A 14,053-nucleotide genomic window follows, 5' to 3' on the forward strand; every position below is an offset into this window, starting at 1 on the left:
TTTTTTTTTTTTTTTTTTTTTTTTTAAAGGGATGGAAAAATAAAGAGCTTGGAATGTTTTGGGTGGGTTTTTTTTATTTCCCTTTTCCCTTTTTTAATAAGAAAGACGCTATTGTGAAAGTAATAATTGTTTTGTAGCCATGAGCATTTGAAAACAAACAGGCCCATATCAGGCAAACCCATCAGTGGCTGGGGTGGGTGCTTTCAGCTTTTTTAAATTAGTCTGGTTGGTGTTCCAGGAGTCCATTTTCTGAAGAGGCCAGGAGATTCTGGATCTCTGGAAGGCTGATAGCATTGGATGTCTCAAAAAAGATGACAGGTGCTTAGCCCTCAAAGGTTCCTTTTGTTGTTGTCTCAGACTGGGTGCCTCAGCACAGGTTCTGGGTCTGTCATCTCTGGGGGCGTTTTACCAAAGGAAATAGGATGTGGTTTTGCTCTTATTGAGTTTACACCCACTGCCAGAGGAGCCCAGTGCCTCCAGACTACCTGAGACACCCCCTCTGCAGCACTTTGGCTCGTTATTTCCTTCCAAACCTTTCAGGGATGCTGAGGGGCCTTCATGATGGGCCTTGGGAAAGGAGCTGAGGGCATTAACCCAATGAACAGGATACCTGCAAATAGCTGGGAAGCCACAGCGAGGTTGTTTTGGGCTCAGAATTACCCACACAGGAGATGTGTGCTTTGAACCTGCTCCTTTGATTTGCCTAAACCTGTAAAATAGGGAGAATTGTTGTCAGAGGAAACGTGGAAGGCAGAGAAGTGGGTGGTAACCAGAGCTGTTTCATCTCTGGAGCCAAGTGATGCCTGCTGATTTCTCCAGCATCTGTTGCTTCCCTCTCCTGGGGAGCAACTCAAATAACCAGAGGAAAAGAAATAGAGAAAAAACAATTCTTTTGAGACAGGTTGGAGTGGGACAGTTTTCCCTGCACCTGCTTTCTGGAGGCACTCAACAAGTTCATGGAGCTGAGGAGAGCAGCACTTCCCTGCAGCCAAACTAAATCCTGGCTTCTCCCTGCTGCCAGGGAAATGCCATTGCCAAACCAGTTTTATTTATTTACTTACTTATTTACTTATTTATTGTGTTGCTTTTTGGCTTCAGTGTGGGTCATAAATAATGAGAAGCAGAAATGAGCATCTCTGAACTGTCTCCTTGGCTTGGGTCAGGCCCTGCTCTTGTTCCCAGGGGATGCTGCCCTCAAAGGTGGGCTGTGCTGGATGGGGACAAGGAGAGCTTGGGGAGAGAGGAATTTTAGTTTTATTTTAGAGTTTGAGGGATTTGTCTCATGATAACGGCAAAAGAGAAACGAAGGATTTTGAAAGGCAAAAATCACTAAAAATAGAGTGTGGGGGACTTTTATGGCCCACTGGGGTTTTACTGCTGAGCTGAGCTGTGATCCCAGGAAGGCACAAGGCTGGTGGCTGAGAGCTGGCTGGGAAAGGGTGGCAGGGGCAGCTGCTCACATCCTGCCCTGCAGAGGATTCCCAGGGCAGGAGTGGAAACCTTGACCCTTCTGCTCCAAGAAAAACACAGGCACCTTCTTAGGAGCTCTGTGTCTCTCCTCTCCTAGGGAAAGAAAGAACTGGAGGAGGCAAACATGAAAAAGGCAGAGCAGAGCTGGAAGGATTTGGGGACAGCCAGGAGTGGCTGAGCAGGGATGGGCCTGAGCCAGCTGGTGGGTTTCCAGGCTGGGCACGAGGGCTGTACCAAAAATTTGCTGCCTAATGCTCTGTTTCCACCTCTCCTCCTGGCAGATGTTCATCATGGAGAAGGTGGAGGGCACCCAGTGCAGCCTGCACGAGTTCAGCATCACCGGCTCCACCTACGCCCCCGAGGGACAGATGTGAGTGAGGGTCCCCTCCCCTTCACAGGGACACAGGGTGGCCCTGGGCTGGCAGCTCAGCTGGGGGAAGACAGGAGGGTCGGGTTCATGGCCATGGCTGGGGGTGGAAGGAGGGTTTTCCGTGGTGATTTGCAGTCCTGCCCATGGGGATACCCGCTGTCTTTTGGCTACGCTGGGCTTGGAAGTGTTGGGTGATTGACTGTACTCTGCTCTTCATGGGGAGCAGGGCAGTTGACAAATGTAGGAATGGTGATGCAGGAGGCTTTTTGCAGGAAGTGGTGACTCTACATATTTCTGGAGCCTGCACAGTTTGGGTTCTGACCAGTGACTTGCCCCTGCCCCGAGCAGAGTGCAGCTTGTCTAGGAGCCAGCAGCTCTGGTCAAGGGGACTTGCAAAGAGCTGGAACCCCACAAGGAAAGTGCTCCCTGAGCCCAGTGTGCACAGCAGGGATGGCTCCCGTGGCTGGAGTGCCCAGGGCACGATCCTGCTGATGGCAGGGTGTGCCTCAGGGCTTTGCAGAGCTGCAGCCGAGGGCAGGGAGTGGAAGCTGGGGGCTTTTTCCCTGAAGTGTTATCACACACACAGGGTTTTCTGCTGTTGTATTTATTTATTCCTGTTCCTTTGGGAGGAGGTGGTGGCCCCCATTGTGGCAAAGTCTGGGAAGAAGGCAGATGAGAAGCTCAGCTGGTGGTGGGAGCACTCTCTGCTCCCCTTTGCTTTGCTCAGTGATCCCAGACACATTTGTCACCATGGTCCCTTCTGCTCATCCGTGGAGCAGCTGTAACTCATCTCAGCCACAGACTTAATTTCATGAATATTTATAGAGCCAATTTGATCCTTGGCTAGGAATCTCCATTAAAAACTGAGCCAAGTCATAAGCTGGTGTCAATCAGTGTATTTCAATTAAAATTGAGGAGGACCAGGGGGCTGAACTTGTGCCTGCCAACCTCTGGAACTCAGTGTCCCCTATCCTGTGGGGACTGCATTCAGGGCCACTGTGTTGGTCTGCAACAATTTGTATTGATCTTGAGTTTTGCTTTAGCCCTGTGCCTGTATTGTGCATCTAGAGGGGTGTGTGGGCTTGCTGAGGTGTCACAGAGAGAACTCTCCCTTCCCCCAGGGCTGGTGGGACTGAAATGCTTGTTTGCTTTAACCTGGCCTTGGCCAGGGGGATATTTCATGCTGGACCTTGGGTTTGCTCACACAGCACCTTCACTTTGGCTTTCCCAGCACATGGGTCTCACCTGGCTCCATGCAGGGACTGCTGATGATGGGGTTGTAATTCCCATCCCTCCCCAGCAATATCCAAGGGATCACATGCTGCAAAAGCCATGCCTGGTGTGTCCACAGCTTTTTCCTCCACCCACTGTCCCTTCCTGTGAGCCCAGGGCCAGGCAGCATCTCTGGGCAGGAGCAGTGGATCTCCCTTCCCACTCACAGCCCAGTGCAGCTTCATCTCCCTCAGCAAACAGATTTTTCAGATTTTCTTGGCTGCTCCATGTTTTCCGCTCCTGAGCTGTAACAACGGCTCCAAAATGTTCTTTCCATTGGGAACCAGCAGTGGAATAAGCTGATCCTAGTAAATGCCTGACAAATTATTTTTCCAGCCAGCAGATGACCGGCTGAGTTTATACAGCTCTAACCTGCAGTTACCTCTGCTGGAACCAGGATCATTTTTTATTTCCCTCAAAACCACTGCTACCATTCCTACCACCAGGCGAGGAGAAGCATCTGGCTTGCCTGGAGTGTTCAGGGCTGCTCCTTTCTGTAGCAAAGAGCTGCTATTTAGGAAGCAAAGATCACAGTTCACCACATGCTTGGAAGCAGTCACAGCAGTGCAGCTATTAAAGCTCTCTGCTGCTCCTAAATGCTCCCTTGGGTTCCCTATGGAGTGTGAAGAGCATCACAGGGAGGAGAAGGGACTTGCTGCTGATTCCACTGCTCCTCTGGATTAAAAGCAAATGGAAATCCCTGAGGGGGTGGATGCTAACGTGAATTTCTTTGCCCCTTTTCTGGTCCATCACCTTCATCATCAGCTTGTGAGCAATCCCTGCCTGCTCTTTTGAATTTCTCTGCAACCCCTCTTATTCTGGGCCATTTCCAGAATTTATTTGCCTCCTGTGATATTTTATTTGCAATTTAGTCCTGCCCCATTTAATAAAGTACAAAATCTGAACTTGAGGATTTATTGCCAGCCCTGGGGCTTTAACTGGGCTCTTGCTTCCACTTTTACAAGAGTGATATATAGGCTGTGTACCCCTCTAGAAGGGATCTTCAGGTGAGCAAACTGTATTTGGAGGTGTGAGCTGGTGTAAGGCTGTTGGGGTTGTTTTCTGCCCGCAGCCTGAAGGACGAGCAGCCGGTGCAGTGTGGGCAGTACGACGGGCTGGTGGAGCTGGCCACCATCTGTGCCCTCTGCAATGACTCCTCGCTGGACTACAATGAGGTGTGGGGGCACCAGGGCCAGGGCTGGGTGGGGGGATGCTCTTGCTGTGCTTCAGGGTAAAGCCAGTAGAGTTTGTCCCTTGGGATCCCCTTCCCTGGCTTCAGTTCATCCCAAGGGGATGCTCTGCTGTGGTGGGTGACAGCATCCTTGGGGGCAGCAGCACGTGGAGGATGTGCTCTAAAGCTTAAGCTCTTTTTTTCTGCCCTCTAGTCCAAAAAAGTCTATGAGAAGGTGGGGGAAGCCACTGAAACAGCTCTGACGTGCCTGGTGGAGAAGATGAACGTCTTCAACACGGACCTCAGCAAACTCTCCAAGGTGGAGAGAGCCAATGCCTGCAATTCAGTGAGTGGGGAGAAGCTCCTGTGAGCTACAGCACTGGGGGATGGGAGGGAGAGGAGGGATTTAGGATGTCTGATCTTTGGGCAATAAACACTTACAATGATCTAAGGGACTGATTTGGCACAAGGATGTGGTTTCCAGGCTCTCATGGTGAGCAGTTTTTGGAACAATGGCTCTGAGGGACTGATGCCAGGGCCTTGAGGATGAACCTACAGGGAGCTTTGGAGCAGATGATTCCTGAGGCTCCAGCTCAGTCCAGTCCCTGCTCAGGCAGGAGAGACCCTCTGAGTGATAGCTGGAGCTCTGGTTGCAGATGAGGAAGTTTGGAGTTATCTTTAAGCGCTCATGCCCTCCAGCATGAACCAAACCCTATTCCCCAGAGCCTTGCCTGCCCCAGTGACACTTGCTCCTTGGTAACATCTATTTTTGACATGAAAATATCTTGTGCTGGCTATTTCCCTATTCCAGTGTCTCCCTGTCCTCCTGGATGAAAATACACTTTATTTTGGGAGTGTATTTCCTCCACTTTAGATCTCACAGTGTCTCTACTTGCTCAGAGGGCTCTCTGTTCCAGCATTTTTTCCCCAGATAGGTCTGTGCAGGTTGTAATAAATCTCCTGACTCCTTTCTGGTACAGAAAGCTTGTAAACTTTTAGCCCTGTCCCATCCTTCCTGGCTCCTGTGGCTGCCTTTCTCCTCCCATGCTGGGGGCTCAGCAGGGCTGTCAGCCGAGGTGGAGAGCACCAGCATCCCTGGCATGTCCTGGCTCAGCCCAGTGCTCCTCCTGCAGGTGATCAAGCAGCTGATGAGGAAGGAGTGCACCCTCGAGTTCTCCCGGGACCGCAAGTCCATGTCTGTGTACTGCACTCCCACCGGGCCTGGCAGCAACTCCACGGGCAGCAAGATGTTTGTCAAGGTAGGGGAAAAGCACCTGCAGGGTTCATCTCCCCCTGCACAGCCAGCAGCACCTGGCCCTTGCTGCACAGGGCAGTGATGATGCTCTGCAGTTCCTCTCACACTCTGGCTGCCTGGGGATCCAGGTTCCAGCAGGTAGGCTGGTGGGGTCAGGGAGGAGGTGAGTCTTTGCCATATGGATCAAGGAAAAAAGAGATGATTTAGAGGGACAAAAAGGTGCTGAGTGTGGTGCTGGTGCTGGGGCAAGGGAGAGCTGCCCTCGTGCAGAATTTGGGCACTTGCCTTTATTAAAGGCTTGGACCCTCCGGATGCCAGTAATGCCCAAAGGATGATGTCCAGTTTTCCACTGTAACCAGAAATAAAACAGTGTTTCATAGGGCATTTTCTTCCCAAGAGAAGAGATGCGGTGGAATTTCTCCCCGCTGACTCTGAGAAGATTTGGATATTGTTGTTCCCATTGGGAAATGATCTGGGTAGGTGAACTCTGTCCTCCAGACCCTCTGAAGCCTCTGGATCTGTGGCCCTGGGTGAGCTTTTTAAGAGGTGCAACAGAAGGATTGCAAGTTTTATATTAAAGAGCAATGTCATGGTCCCTTGTAAGGTCAGAAGGGCTGGGGTGAGATACTGGGATAGTAAAGGACATGTTTTCCTGAACTGCAAAGGCATCACAAAGAGTATGCCACGTTTTTCTCTGCACAGATTTACAGCCCTCATGCCCTGCAGGTCAGAGCAGGGATCTCTGGGGTGGGAGTATCTCAGTTGGATGTGTAGGTTTTGCAGGAGTCAGGCTCTCCTGCAGGTCCTGCTCTTGGTGACCTGCTGCGGGTTCATGCTCCGGGGTGTGATCCCGGTGTGCTCGGTCGGAGGCTGCCATCTAGTGCCGCAGGGCTGGGATGCCTGCTGGAATTTTGGGGAGATTTTGTCCAAACTTGGCTGCTTCTCTCCCTCTGACACTTCCTGCGGTGCTGGCAAGAGATGCCCGTCCTCCAGCTTCACTGCAGCCCCTGAGCCCCTCTGTTCCTCCGCAGGGTGCCCCCGAAAGCGTCATCGAGCGCTGCACCCACGTCCGCGTGGGCACTGCCAAGGTCCCGCTGACGGCCCCGGTGAGGGACAAGATCCTGGGCAGGATCCGGGACTGGGGCATGGGCATTGACACCCTGCGCTGCCTGGCCCTGGCCACCCACGACTCGCCTGTCCGCAGGGAGAGCATGCAGCTGCACGACTCCGCTGCCTTCGTCCACTACGAGGTACGGCACCGGAGCTTTGGCCAGGAGCTTTCTTCCTTATCCCCAAAGTTTCCCCATATAGTCCCAGCTGTCCCAGAAGTATTTTCCCTCTGGTTTCTCTGTGGGCAGTGTAATGGCTCATCTCCTCTGCAAACCTCGGGGGCTGATTTGAAGAATAACAGGCCCCGTCTCACTGAGCAGATTTTCCTGTGGAGTGACTGCTGAGAGGGTCTTGGAGATCGTTGTGAGGCATGGGGAGGAGGGGAGCAAAGAGAAAACGTGTGAGGGAGAGCAGAGGGAATGGGAGCATCCCGTTGGATTGGGGCTGTAGAGTGCATCCATGGGAAACCTCTGAACGTTTCTTCCTGGGGAAAATCCCAGTGAAGCCCAGGATGGTTTCACAGCAGGGGAGGAAGTGAATGCATCCCAAGGGGTTAATGTGGGGCTGGGGTGTGTTCCTCCCACCCAGAACAACCTGACCTTTGTGGGCTGTGTGGGGATGCTGGACCCTCCCCGCAAAGAGGTCACCTCGTCCATCGAGATGTGCCGCAAGGCCGGCATCCGCGTCATCATGATCACTGGTGACAACAAGGGGACGGCAGTGGCCATCTGCCGCCGGATCAGCATCTTCTCCGAGACCGAGGACGTGTCTGGCAAGGCCTACACAGGCCGGGAGTTCGATGAGCTGTCCCCTGAGGCGCAGCGCCAGGCGTGCCGGGAGGCCCGCTGCTTCGCCCGCGTGGAGCCGGCACACAAATCCCGCATCGTCGAGTACCTCCAGTCCTTCAACGAGATCACGGCCATGGTGAGCCCTCGGGGACACCCTGCCACCCCCCTGTCCCCTCCTCCCCACCTCGCTCAATCCCCTGCACGCTTAACCACGGCTCGGTGCAGACAGGCGATGGCGTCAATGACGCTCCGGCCCTGAAGAAGGCAGAGATTGGCATCGCCATGGGGTCGGGCACGGCCGTTGCCAAGTCAGCCGCTGAGATGGTGCTCTCTGACGACAACTTCTCCACCATCGTGTCGGCCGTGGAGGAGGGCAGAGCCATCTACAGCAACATGAAGCAGTTCATCCGCTATCTCATCTCCTCCAACGTCGGGGAGGTCGTTTGGTGAGAGCCTCCCACAGCGGGTACCGTGCTGCGGGAGCAGCAGTGGGGACACACATCCCCTGGGACAGGTCACCTGCAGTCAGCAGCATGTGGTGCCCAAACTGGTAATCCCAGGCACCGTGCCTCATTCCCCAAGGGCAGAGAGATTGGTTTTTTTGGTGCCACCCTGCAGGACATGTTGTGTTGAAGTATTGCCTATTTAAAAGCCCATGCGAGTGCCTGATCTGGGTGCAGATATTTGTGCACAGGCTGTTGTCACCCAGTCACTGCCATCCCTCCCAAACCTCAGCAACATCAGCACAACCTTGGGATCACTTGGGCATCCTTTTCCTCTACATTTCAGCATAAGTGTTTGTGCTGGGAATGGGAACCTTTGTGGCCGTGGGGACGTCAATAGTTGGGTTACAATTGCAAAACAAATTTTAATATCAATAGAAACAAACTTTAGCTGCAAAATTTAGTTCTAGGCTTCAGGCTCCTTATCAGGGGCTGTGGGTTCATCTGCAGAACTTTGGGTGAATATTCAGTCTGGGGCTTTGGATGCAGATGCTCTCTCCCCCTTGCATGACACAGAACCTTGGCTTCCCAGAGCTTGTCTAATTTTATATCTCCTGTTTTTTCCCTGCAGTATCTTCCTGACAGCCATCCTGGGCCTGCCCGAGGCCCTCATCCCTGTGCAGCTGCTGTGGGTGAACCTGGTGACAGATGGGCTGCCGGCCACCGCTCTGGGCTTCAACCCCCCCGACCTGGACATCATGGACAAGCAGCCCCGCAACCCCAAGGAGCCCCTCATCAGTGGCTGGCTCTTCTTCCGCTACCTGGCTGTTGGAGGTGAGTGCTCCCGGTGGGGTGGGCACTGTTAGGATGTGCCTGGGGTGTCCTGGGCCAGGGACCCCTCTCTGGGTGCTGGGGTAAGGGTGTCTCTCTTGGCCACAGTGTACGTGGGGCTGGCCACGGTGGGTGCAGCGACCTGGTGGTTCCTGTACGACGCCGAGGGACCGCAGGTCTCCTTCCATCAGCTGGTGAGTCAGGAGGGGAGCAGGCTGACAGCTGGAGTGGATGGGTGAGGGTGTGCATTCACCTGTTGGGGTCTTTTGTCTACCTTTCCTTGGTTGTAGCATTCCCAGATTCTTAGGGGAGAAGACAGTAATTCAAGACAGAAGCAAATTCTCTCCCTCAGGCTGTTTCCAGCCTTGCTTCTGCCAGCCACCAGCATGGTAGTGAAAGTTTCAGATTCAGAAAGATTCAGAAAAGCTGAAAGTAGCTTCTGTGCCTCATCCCATGTTGGAAGGGATCTGTTCTCACATTACATTACTGTAGCTGATGTGAAAACTGCAGGGCAGGGGGAAAGCAGGTGCTGTCACACCCCAATGGCATGTGCAATGCAAGATGGATTTTTGAAGGAGACAGAGTTTGTGTGCTCAAACTCCTTCCTAACTGCACCTGGGAGCCTCAAAGCCACTGTCCAACCATACCCCTAAAGCCCAGCCCCAGGAGAAGCTGGGTCAATGGAGGCAGTTTAGTTTATTGGTTGCTCTGAACTGTGAGATATTTAACATCAGCCCAGTTCATCACATGCCCCCCAACCAGTCGGCTCTTCCTCCTCTCTCCTGCCTTTCCTGCTGCTCTGCCATGTATTTACCAGCAGTTTCCTGTGCTGACAGAGGAACTTCATGAGGTGCACTGAGGACAACCCCATCTTTGAAGGAATTGACTGTGAGATCTTCGAGTCGCGATACCCAACGACGATGGCTCTGTCTGTGCTGGTGACAATCGAAATGTGCAATGCTCTGAACAGGTGTGGTGGCCACAGGGCTGCTCTCTTTGCTCTGTGCATGACTGGTTTTGTGCAGGGTCTCTTTGAGCATCTGTGGGTGGGCTGAGGGCTTTGCTTTGGTTCAGCAGAGCTCTTCAGAGCATCCTCACAGGGGACCACTGGGTTTTCCATAAACTCCTCCCAGGCAGTGTGCTGTGACTGAGAGCAGTGAAGGAAGGACTGGATCTGGATTCGTTAGTGATTTGGTCATTAATGATCGGCCCTAATCCATGCATTGCTGGTTGTATTGGCCATCCACATCCAGTTTGCAGCAAGGCCTGAAGATGAACAGCCTGGGAAAGCAGGGATATAGCATATGGCCTTGCACATTTGGAGGGAAATGGAATTTCCAGCATGGGCAGATGAGGAGGTTTCTGGGGCTAACATTGTCCCCTCTCTTTCACAGTGTCTCTGAGAACCAGTCGCTGCTGCGGATGCCACCGTGGCTCAACATCTGGCTGCTGGGGGCCATCATCATGTCCATGGCTCTGCACTTCCTCATCCTCTATGTCAAGCCCATGCCTGTGAGTGCCCCCTGTCAGCTCTCTGTGCCTTCTGTGGACAAGGATATCCCTGGAACAATCTTTGGGTCTGGAAACCTCTGGGATGGTTGTTCCCAGAAGGTTCCCTCAAGAGCAGGTCCCAGGATCAACCCAGCACAGAAAATAGGAGTCATTCTGCCCCATGAGCAATGAGTCAGAAGCTCTCCCTATGGACAATGCAAAGGCTCTAGATCTCTCCAGAAGGTGGTTCAGCCCTTCAGGAGTTGTCTCCTTCCTGTTCAGGGTTGGGGATGCCAAAGGTGCTTAAGATGAAGTGTATTTTTGTACCCAGGTGGTTGCATTGTCCCTTGTCACCTGCTAAGCACCTGTGAGTACATAAACACCCAGTCCTACCTTGTGCCTCACTTTCCCCATTTGCAGGAGAGGTGAATTTTTACTCATCTTGTCCAAGAGCCACCTTGGATCATGACAGACCTTGAAATCCTGCAGTTTGGGCTGTCTGGATCCTCCCTCTTTATACCTGGGATGACCCTCTCTCAACCTTTGCCACACAACAGTGCAGTCCTTAAAACAACAAAACATTCCACCTGCTTCCCTGTTGACATGTTCCTTTCCACCCCACAGCTCATCTTCCAGGTGACCCCCCTGAGCTGGCCACAGTGGGTGGTTGTGATGAAGATCTCCCTGCCTGTGATCCTGCTGGACGAAGGACTCAAGTACCTTTCCCGCAACCACCTGGATGGTGAGCATGGTCTGCACCACCCTGGGTTAGGGTGGCTCCATGGCACTTTGCTTGGGGTTCCTGGTGGCTTTGTAGAGCCCTGGCTCACCTCCTCTGCTCGTGTGATGTTTGCACCTGCATGTTCACCCACCTTTGCTGTGCAAAGGGGCTTTTTCTCCTACTCCCTTCCTTTCTGGTGCCACGCCTGGCAGAGCAGTTGGTAATTACATCTGCCTGAAATTCTCCCTTTGGAGTATTAGATAAATCTGCCACAGGTTGTTAATTCAACTCTTCTCAAACCTCCAGGAACTGGATCCCTTTGCTTATAAAGCAAAACAAATCAAACACTGATTTGTAACAGGAACACTTTCTTTTTCCTCTCAGGTTTCCATCCCTCTCTGTCCATCCTTATTTTGCGTTGGCAGCAAAATCAGCTAAGATCAGTTGGGAGCTGAACACCTTATAAACTGGTTTTAATGGGGTTGCCCTTGGCCAGCACCTCTCAGGATGCAGTCCTTGGCACAACAGGAGGAGAAGCAGCTCCTGTGACACTGGAGCAGCGGTTCCCGTGTGCTCCTGGGCTCCATGCTGTAAATCACAGCATGTCTTTGGGCAGCCCTCCAAAGAGATGATATCATCTTTCCTTTCATTTCTTGTAAAAGATGTTGCTCTGGGGGATACCTCAGCACTGAGTTAAGCCCACAGGTTTTCCCAGGGCTGCTAAGCAATGCTGTGCTTGCCACAGGGGTGGCCCCTCTCCAGAAAACAGGATTTTTCTTTATTTCTTGGGGTGAGTTTGTCCTGATAGTGATAGCAGGGAGAAGAAGGGCAGGAAGGGCACTGTCCTTGCTCAGGAAAGCTCTGGGGGCAGAGGAACAATCTGGCTGAGGACTGGATGTCCTTCTACACCATCACCTTGCTCAAACCAAATTTTCACCCCTTAAGCAACCTGTGTCACAGCAAACCCCTCTTTTTCCTTTCACCCTGTAATAATGACCCCAGGAATTGACTTGGTGTCTTTTGTGGCAGATCAGCATTTAGGCAGCTGTTTGTCCTTGTGCCCAGTGAGGACACAACCCCTGGGGTCATTTTGCAGGAGGTGGAAGATGGTGGCCACCCCATCCTGTTCCTGTCCCCACTGGGTCTCTGTTCCCTCCCCAGTACAGTGCCCTGCAGTCTCCTGCCTCTGCAGCTGATGTGCAGGTGAGGTTGCTCCTTTGGGTGGACATCACCACCGAGGGAGTTTTGGCCACTTCTCTGCAAAGCTGCCATCAGCTTTAGGCTTCAGCATCCTCTACCTGGCTGGCAGAGGTGGCAATGCAGTGACAAGTGTGTCACACTCCCTGCCAGGGGCAGACAGAACTCTGCATCTGAGACAGCCCAGAATTTGCAGGGACCATGTCCCATCACAAAAAACCCTCCAGCATACAGCAAAAAGGAGCTGTTCACCCTCATTTTTCCCCATGCACCTGCACCTGGGTATGAGGGAACCCCTGAAACTCCCCCAGGAGCACAGGAGCTGCTGCAGCTGCCCGTGTTCCCTGCAGAGGAGGCAGGCATCCCTTCTCCCTGGCACAGCAGAGCCGGGAGCAAGTGCCTGCAGCCGTGGCCTGCCCTTGTAGGGTAATCTGTGCGTGGAGCTACCTTGGCTGGGTGCTGGCAGAGGAATGTGTCCCCATGGGCCAAGTATTCCCTTGAGCTGTGGGATGCTCTGCAGGAGAGCGGTGCTGCACCTTCCAGTGCTGGAATGTCCACACAGGATTTTACAGCTCTGCTACCTTGCTTTTTGTTTTTATTTCCCCCCTCTCCTGTTTTCTCATACGTGTCTGTGCTTTAGAAATGGAAGAGCAGAGGGAAACTGACAGTGTTGCTGCCCTGATATTGCAAAGGGATGGGGGGACAATTTCCCTTTTGGTTTTCTCCTGGGGTCCAGGGTCTTGGCTGAAGCTCAGGGTGCCCTGCTGTGAAGGGGGAGATGTGGAGTTTTCAGAGCTACAAGGGCTGCAGTGTTTCCCTTGGTGAAGGAAGTGACCTGGGCTGGCAGAGGGAGCCTGCATCCCTCCAACAGCACCTTTTACAGGAACGTGTTGAGGAAAGTCAAAAGCAGTAAGGAAAAACCTCCCCAAAAGCCTCAGCTGTCCAGGGGGGAGCAGACCTTGGAGAAGCTGAGTTCACATTGTTCAGCTGCTGGTTTGTAAGTGCTGAAGGACTGTGACACCCCTGGTGTGAAGCAGCATCCTGAGAAACCATGACCATCCCATCATCCCTGCAAACAGATCCTGCATCCTCCCTGCTCCTGTCACCAGTGTGAGGGAAGGACAGACGGACACCGACATTCAGGGACCTGCATGTGTGGGAGCTGGACCCTTGGCTGGTTGCAGGGCTCATGGAGGCACCTGACTCGCTCCATGCCAGAATTGTGTTACTTTAGAGACCTGAGAGCAACTTTTCAAAGGGTACCCACTGTGGTTAAACACTGCAGCCATGTCCCCTTCCTGTCCCTGCCTGCCACATGCCATGGCATCCTCCTCCCTGTTTGCACAACCACGGGGGATGTGTTTAGGGGAAGTGCCATGGCTGGCAAATTACCACTGGTGTGTCACCAGGTGGGGACTGTAGAGCTGCTGGAGAGGGAAAAGATGCTGCTGCAATGGGGAGGAGATGAATTTTGATTATTGCAATGATATTTAATAAGTGCAGTTGCCAGCATCCCTGCTTTACACCAAAGCCCACAGTGTCATCCAGAGGGATGCTGCCATCACAGCAAACCATTTTATCCCAGGACACAAGGGCTGGGCTCTGCAGCCAGCACTGGAAAAAAAAATTGGCAGAAGTTGCAAAAAAGCCTTTTCCCTCTCTCTGTTATTTATTAATTCCCCTGAAAGCTTGTCGGCACCAGGGCTGGCAGCAGGCGCGGAGCCTCGCGGGTAACCCCGGGCAGGACCCGTATTTATCAAGAGCACAGGAACAGCAGTCCCCAGTGAGATGTATTTCGTGATGTGTGCAGTGATGAAAGATAGAGAAATACAGTCAAAAGATTCACGATAAGGGATTTTTCTAACTCTCCTTAGCAAGTGCTGCTTCTGAGTGGGGTTTTTTCAAGGAAAAAAATCTGTTCTGGGCAGGCCAAG

At 52.7% G+C, this 14,053-nt stretch overlaps 1 protein-coding gene across 1 annotated transcript in view; it reads left to right on the forward strand.

The window, feature by feature from the left end:
• The window catches only part of ATP2A3 (ATPase sarcoplasmic/endoplasmic reticulum Ca2+ transporting 3), a 45,965-nt gene that overhangs the window by 26,446 nt on the left and 5,466 nt on the right, over window positions 1-14,053 (forward strand). Inside the window, exons 9-20 of the mRNA XM_015646886.2 lie at window positions 1,752-1,840; window positions 4,185-4,287; window positions 4,498-4,629; window positions 5,417-5,542; window positions 6,570-6,788; window positions 7,237-7,572; window positions 7,662-7,882; window positions 8,511-8,713; window positions 8,819-8,904; window positions 9,547-9,680; window positions 10,105-10,222; window positions 10,826-10,943. Coding sequence (XP_015502372.1) covers window positions 1,752-1,840; window positions 4,185-4,287; window positions 4,498-4,629; window positions 5,417-5,542; window positions 6,570-6,788; window positions 7,237-7,572; window positions 7,662-7,882; window positions 8,511-8,713; window positions 8,819-8,904; window positions 9,547-9,680; window positions 10,105-10,222; window positions 10,826-10,943 — 1,885 coding nt within the window. The remainder of the gene's footprint in view (window positions 1-1,751; window positions 1,841-4,184; window positions 4,288-4,497; window positions 4,630-5,416; window positions 5,543-6,569; window positions 6,789-7,236; window positions 7,573-7,661; window positions 7,883-8,510; window positions 8,714-8,818; window positions 8,905-9,546; window positions 9,681-10,104; window positions 10,223-10,825; window positions 10,944-14,053) is intronic.

This window comes from Parus major, chromosome 19 (assembly GCF_001522545.3).
Source record: "Parus major isolate Abel chromosome 19, Parus_major1.1, whole genome shotgun sequence".
NCBI lineage: Eukaryota > Metazoa > Chordata > Aves > Passeriformes > Paridae > Parus > Parus major.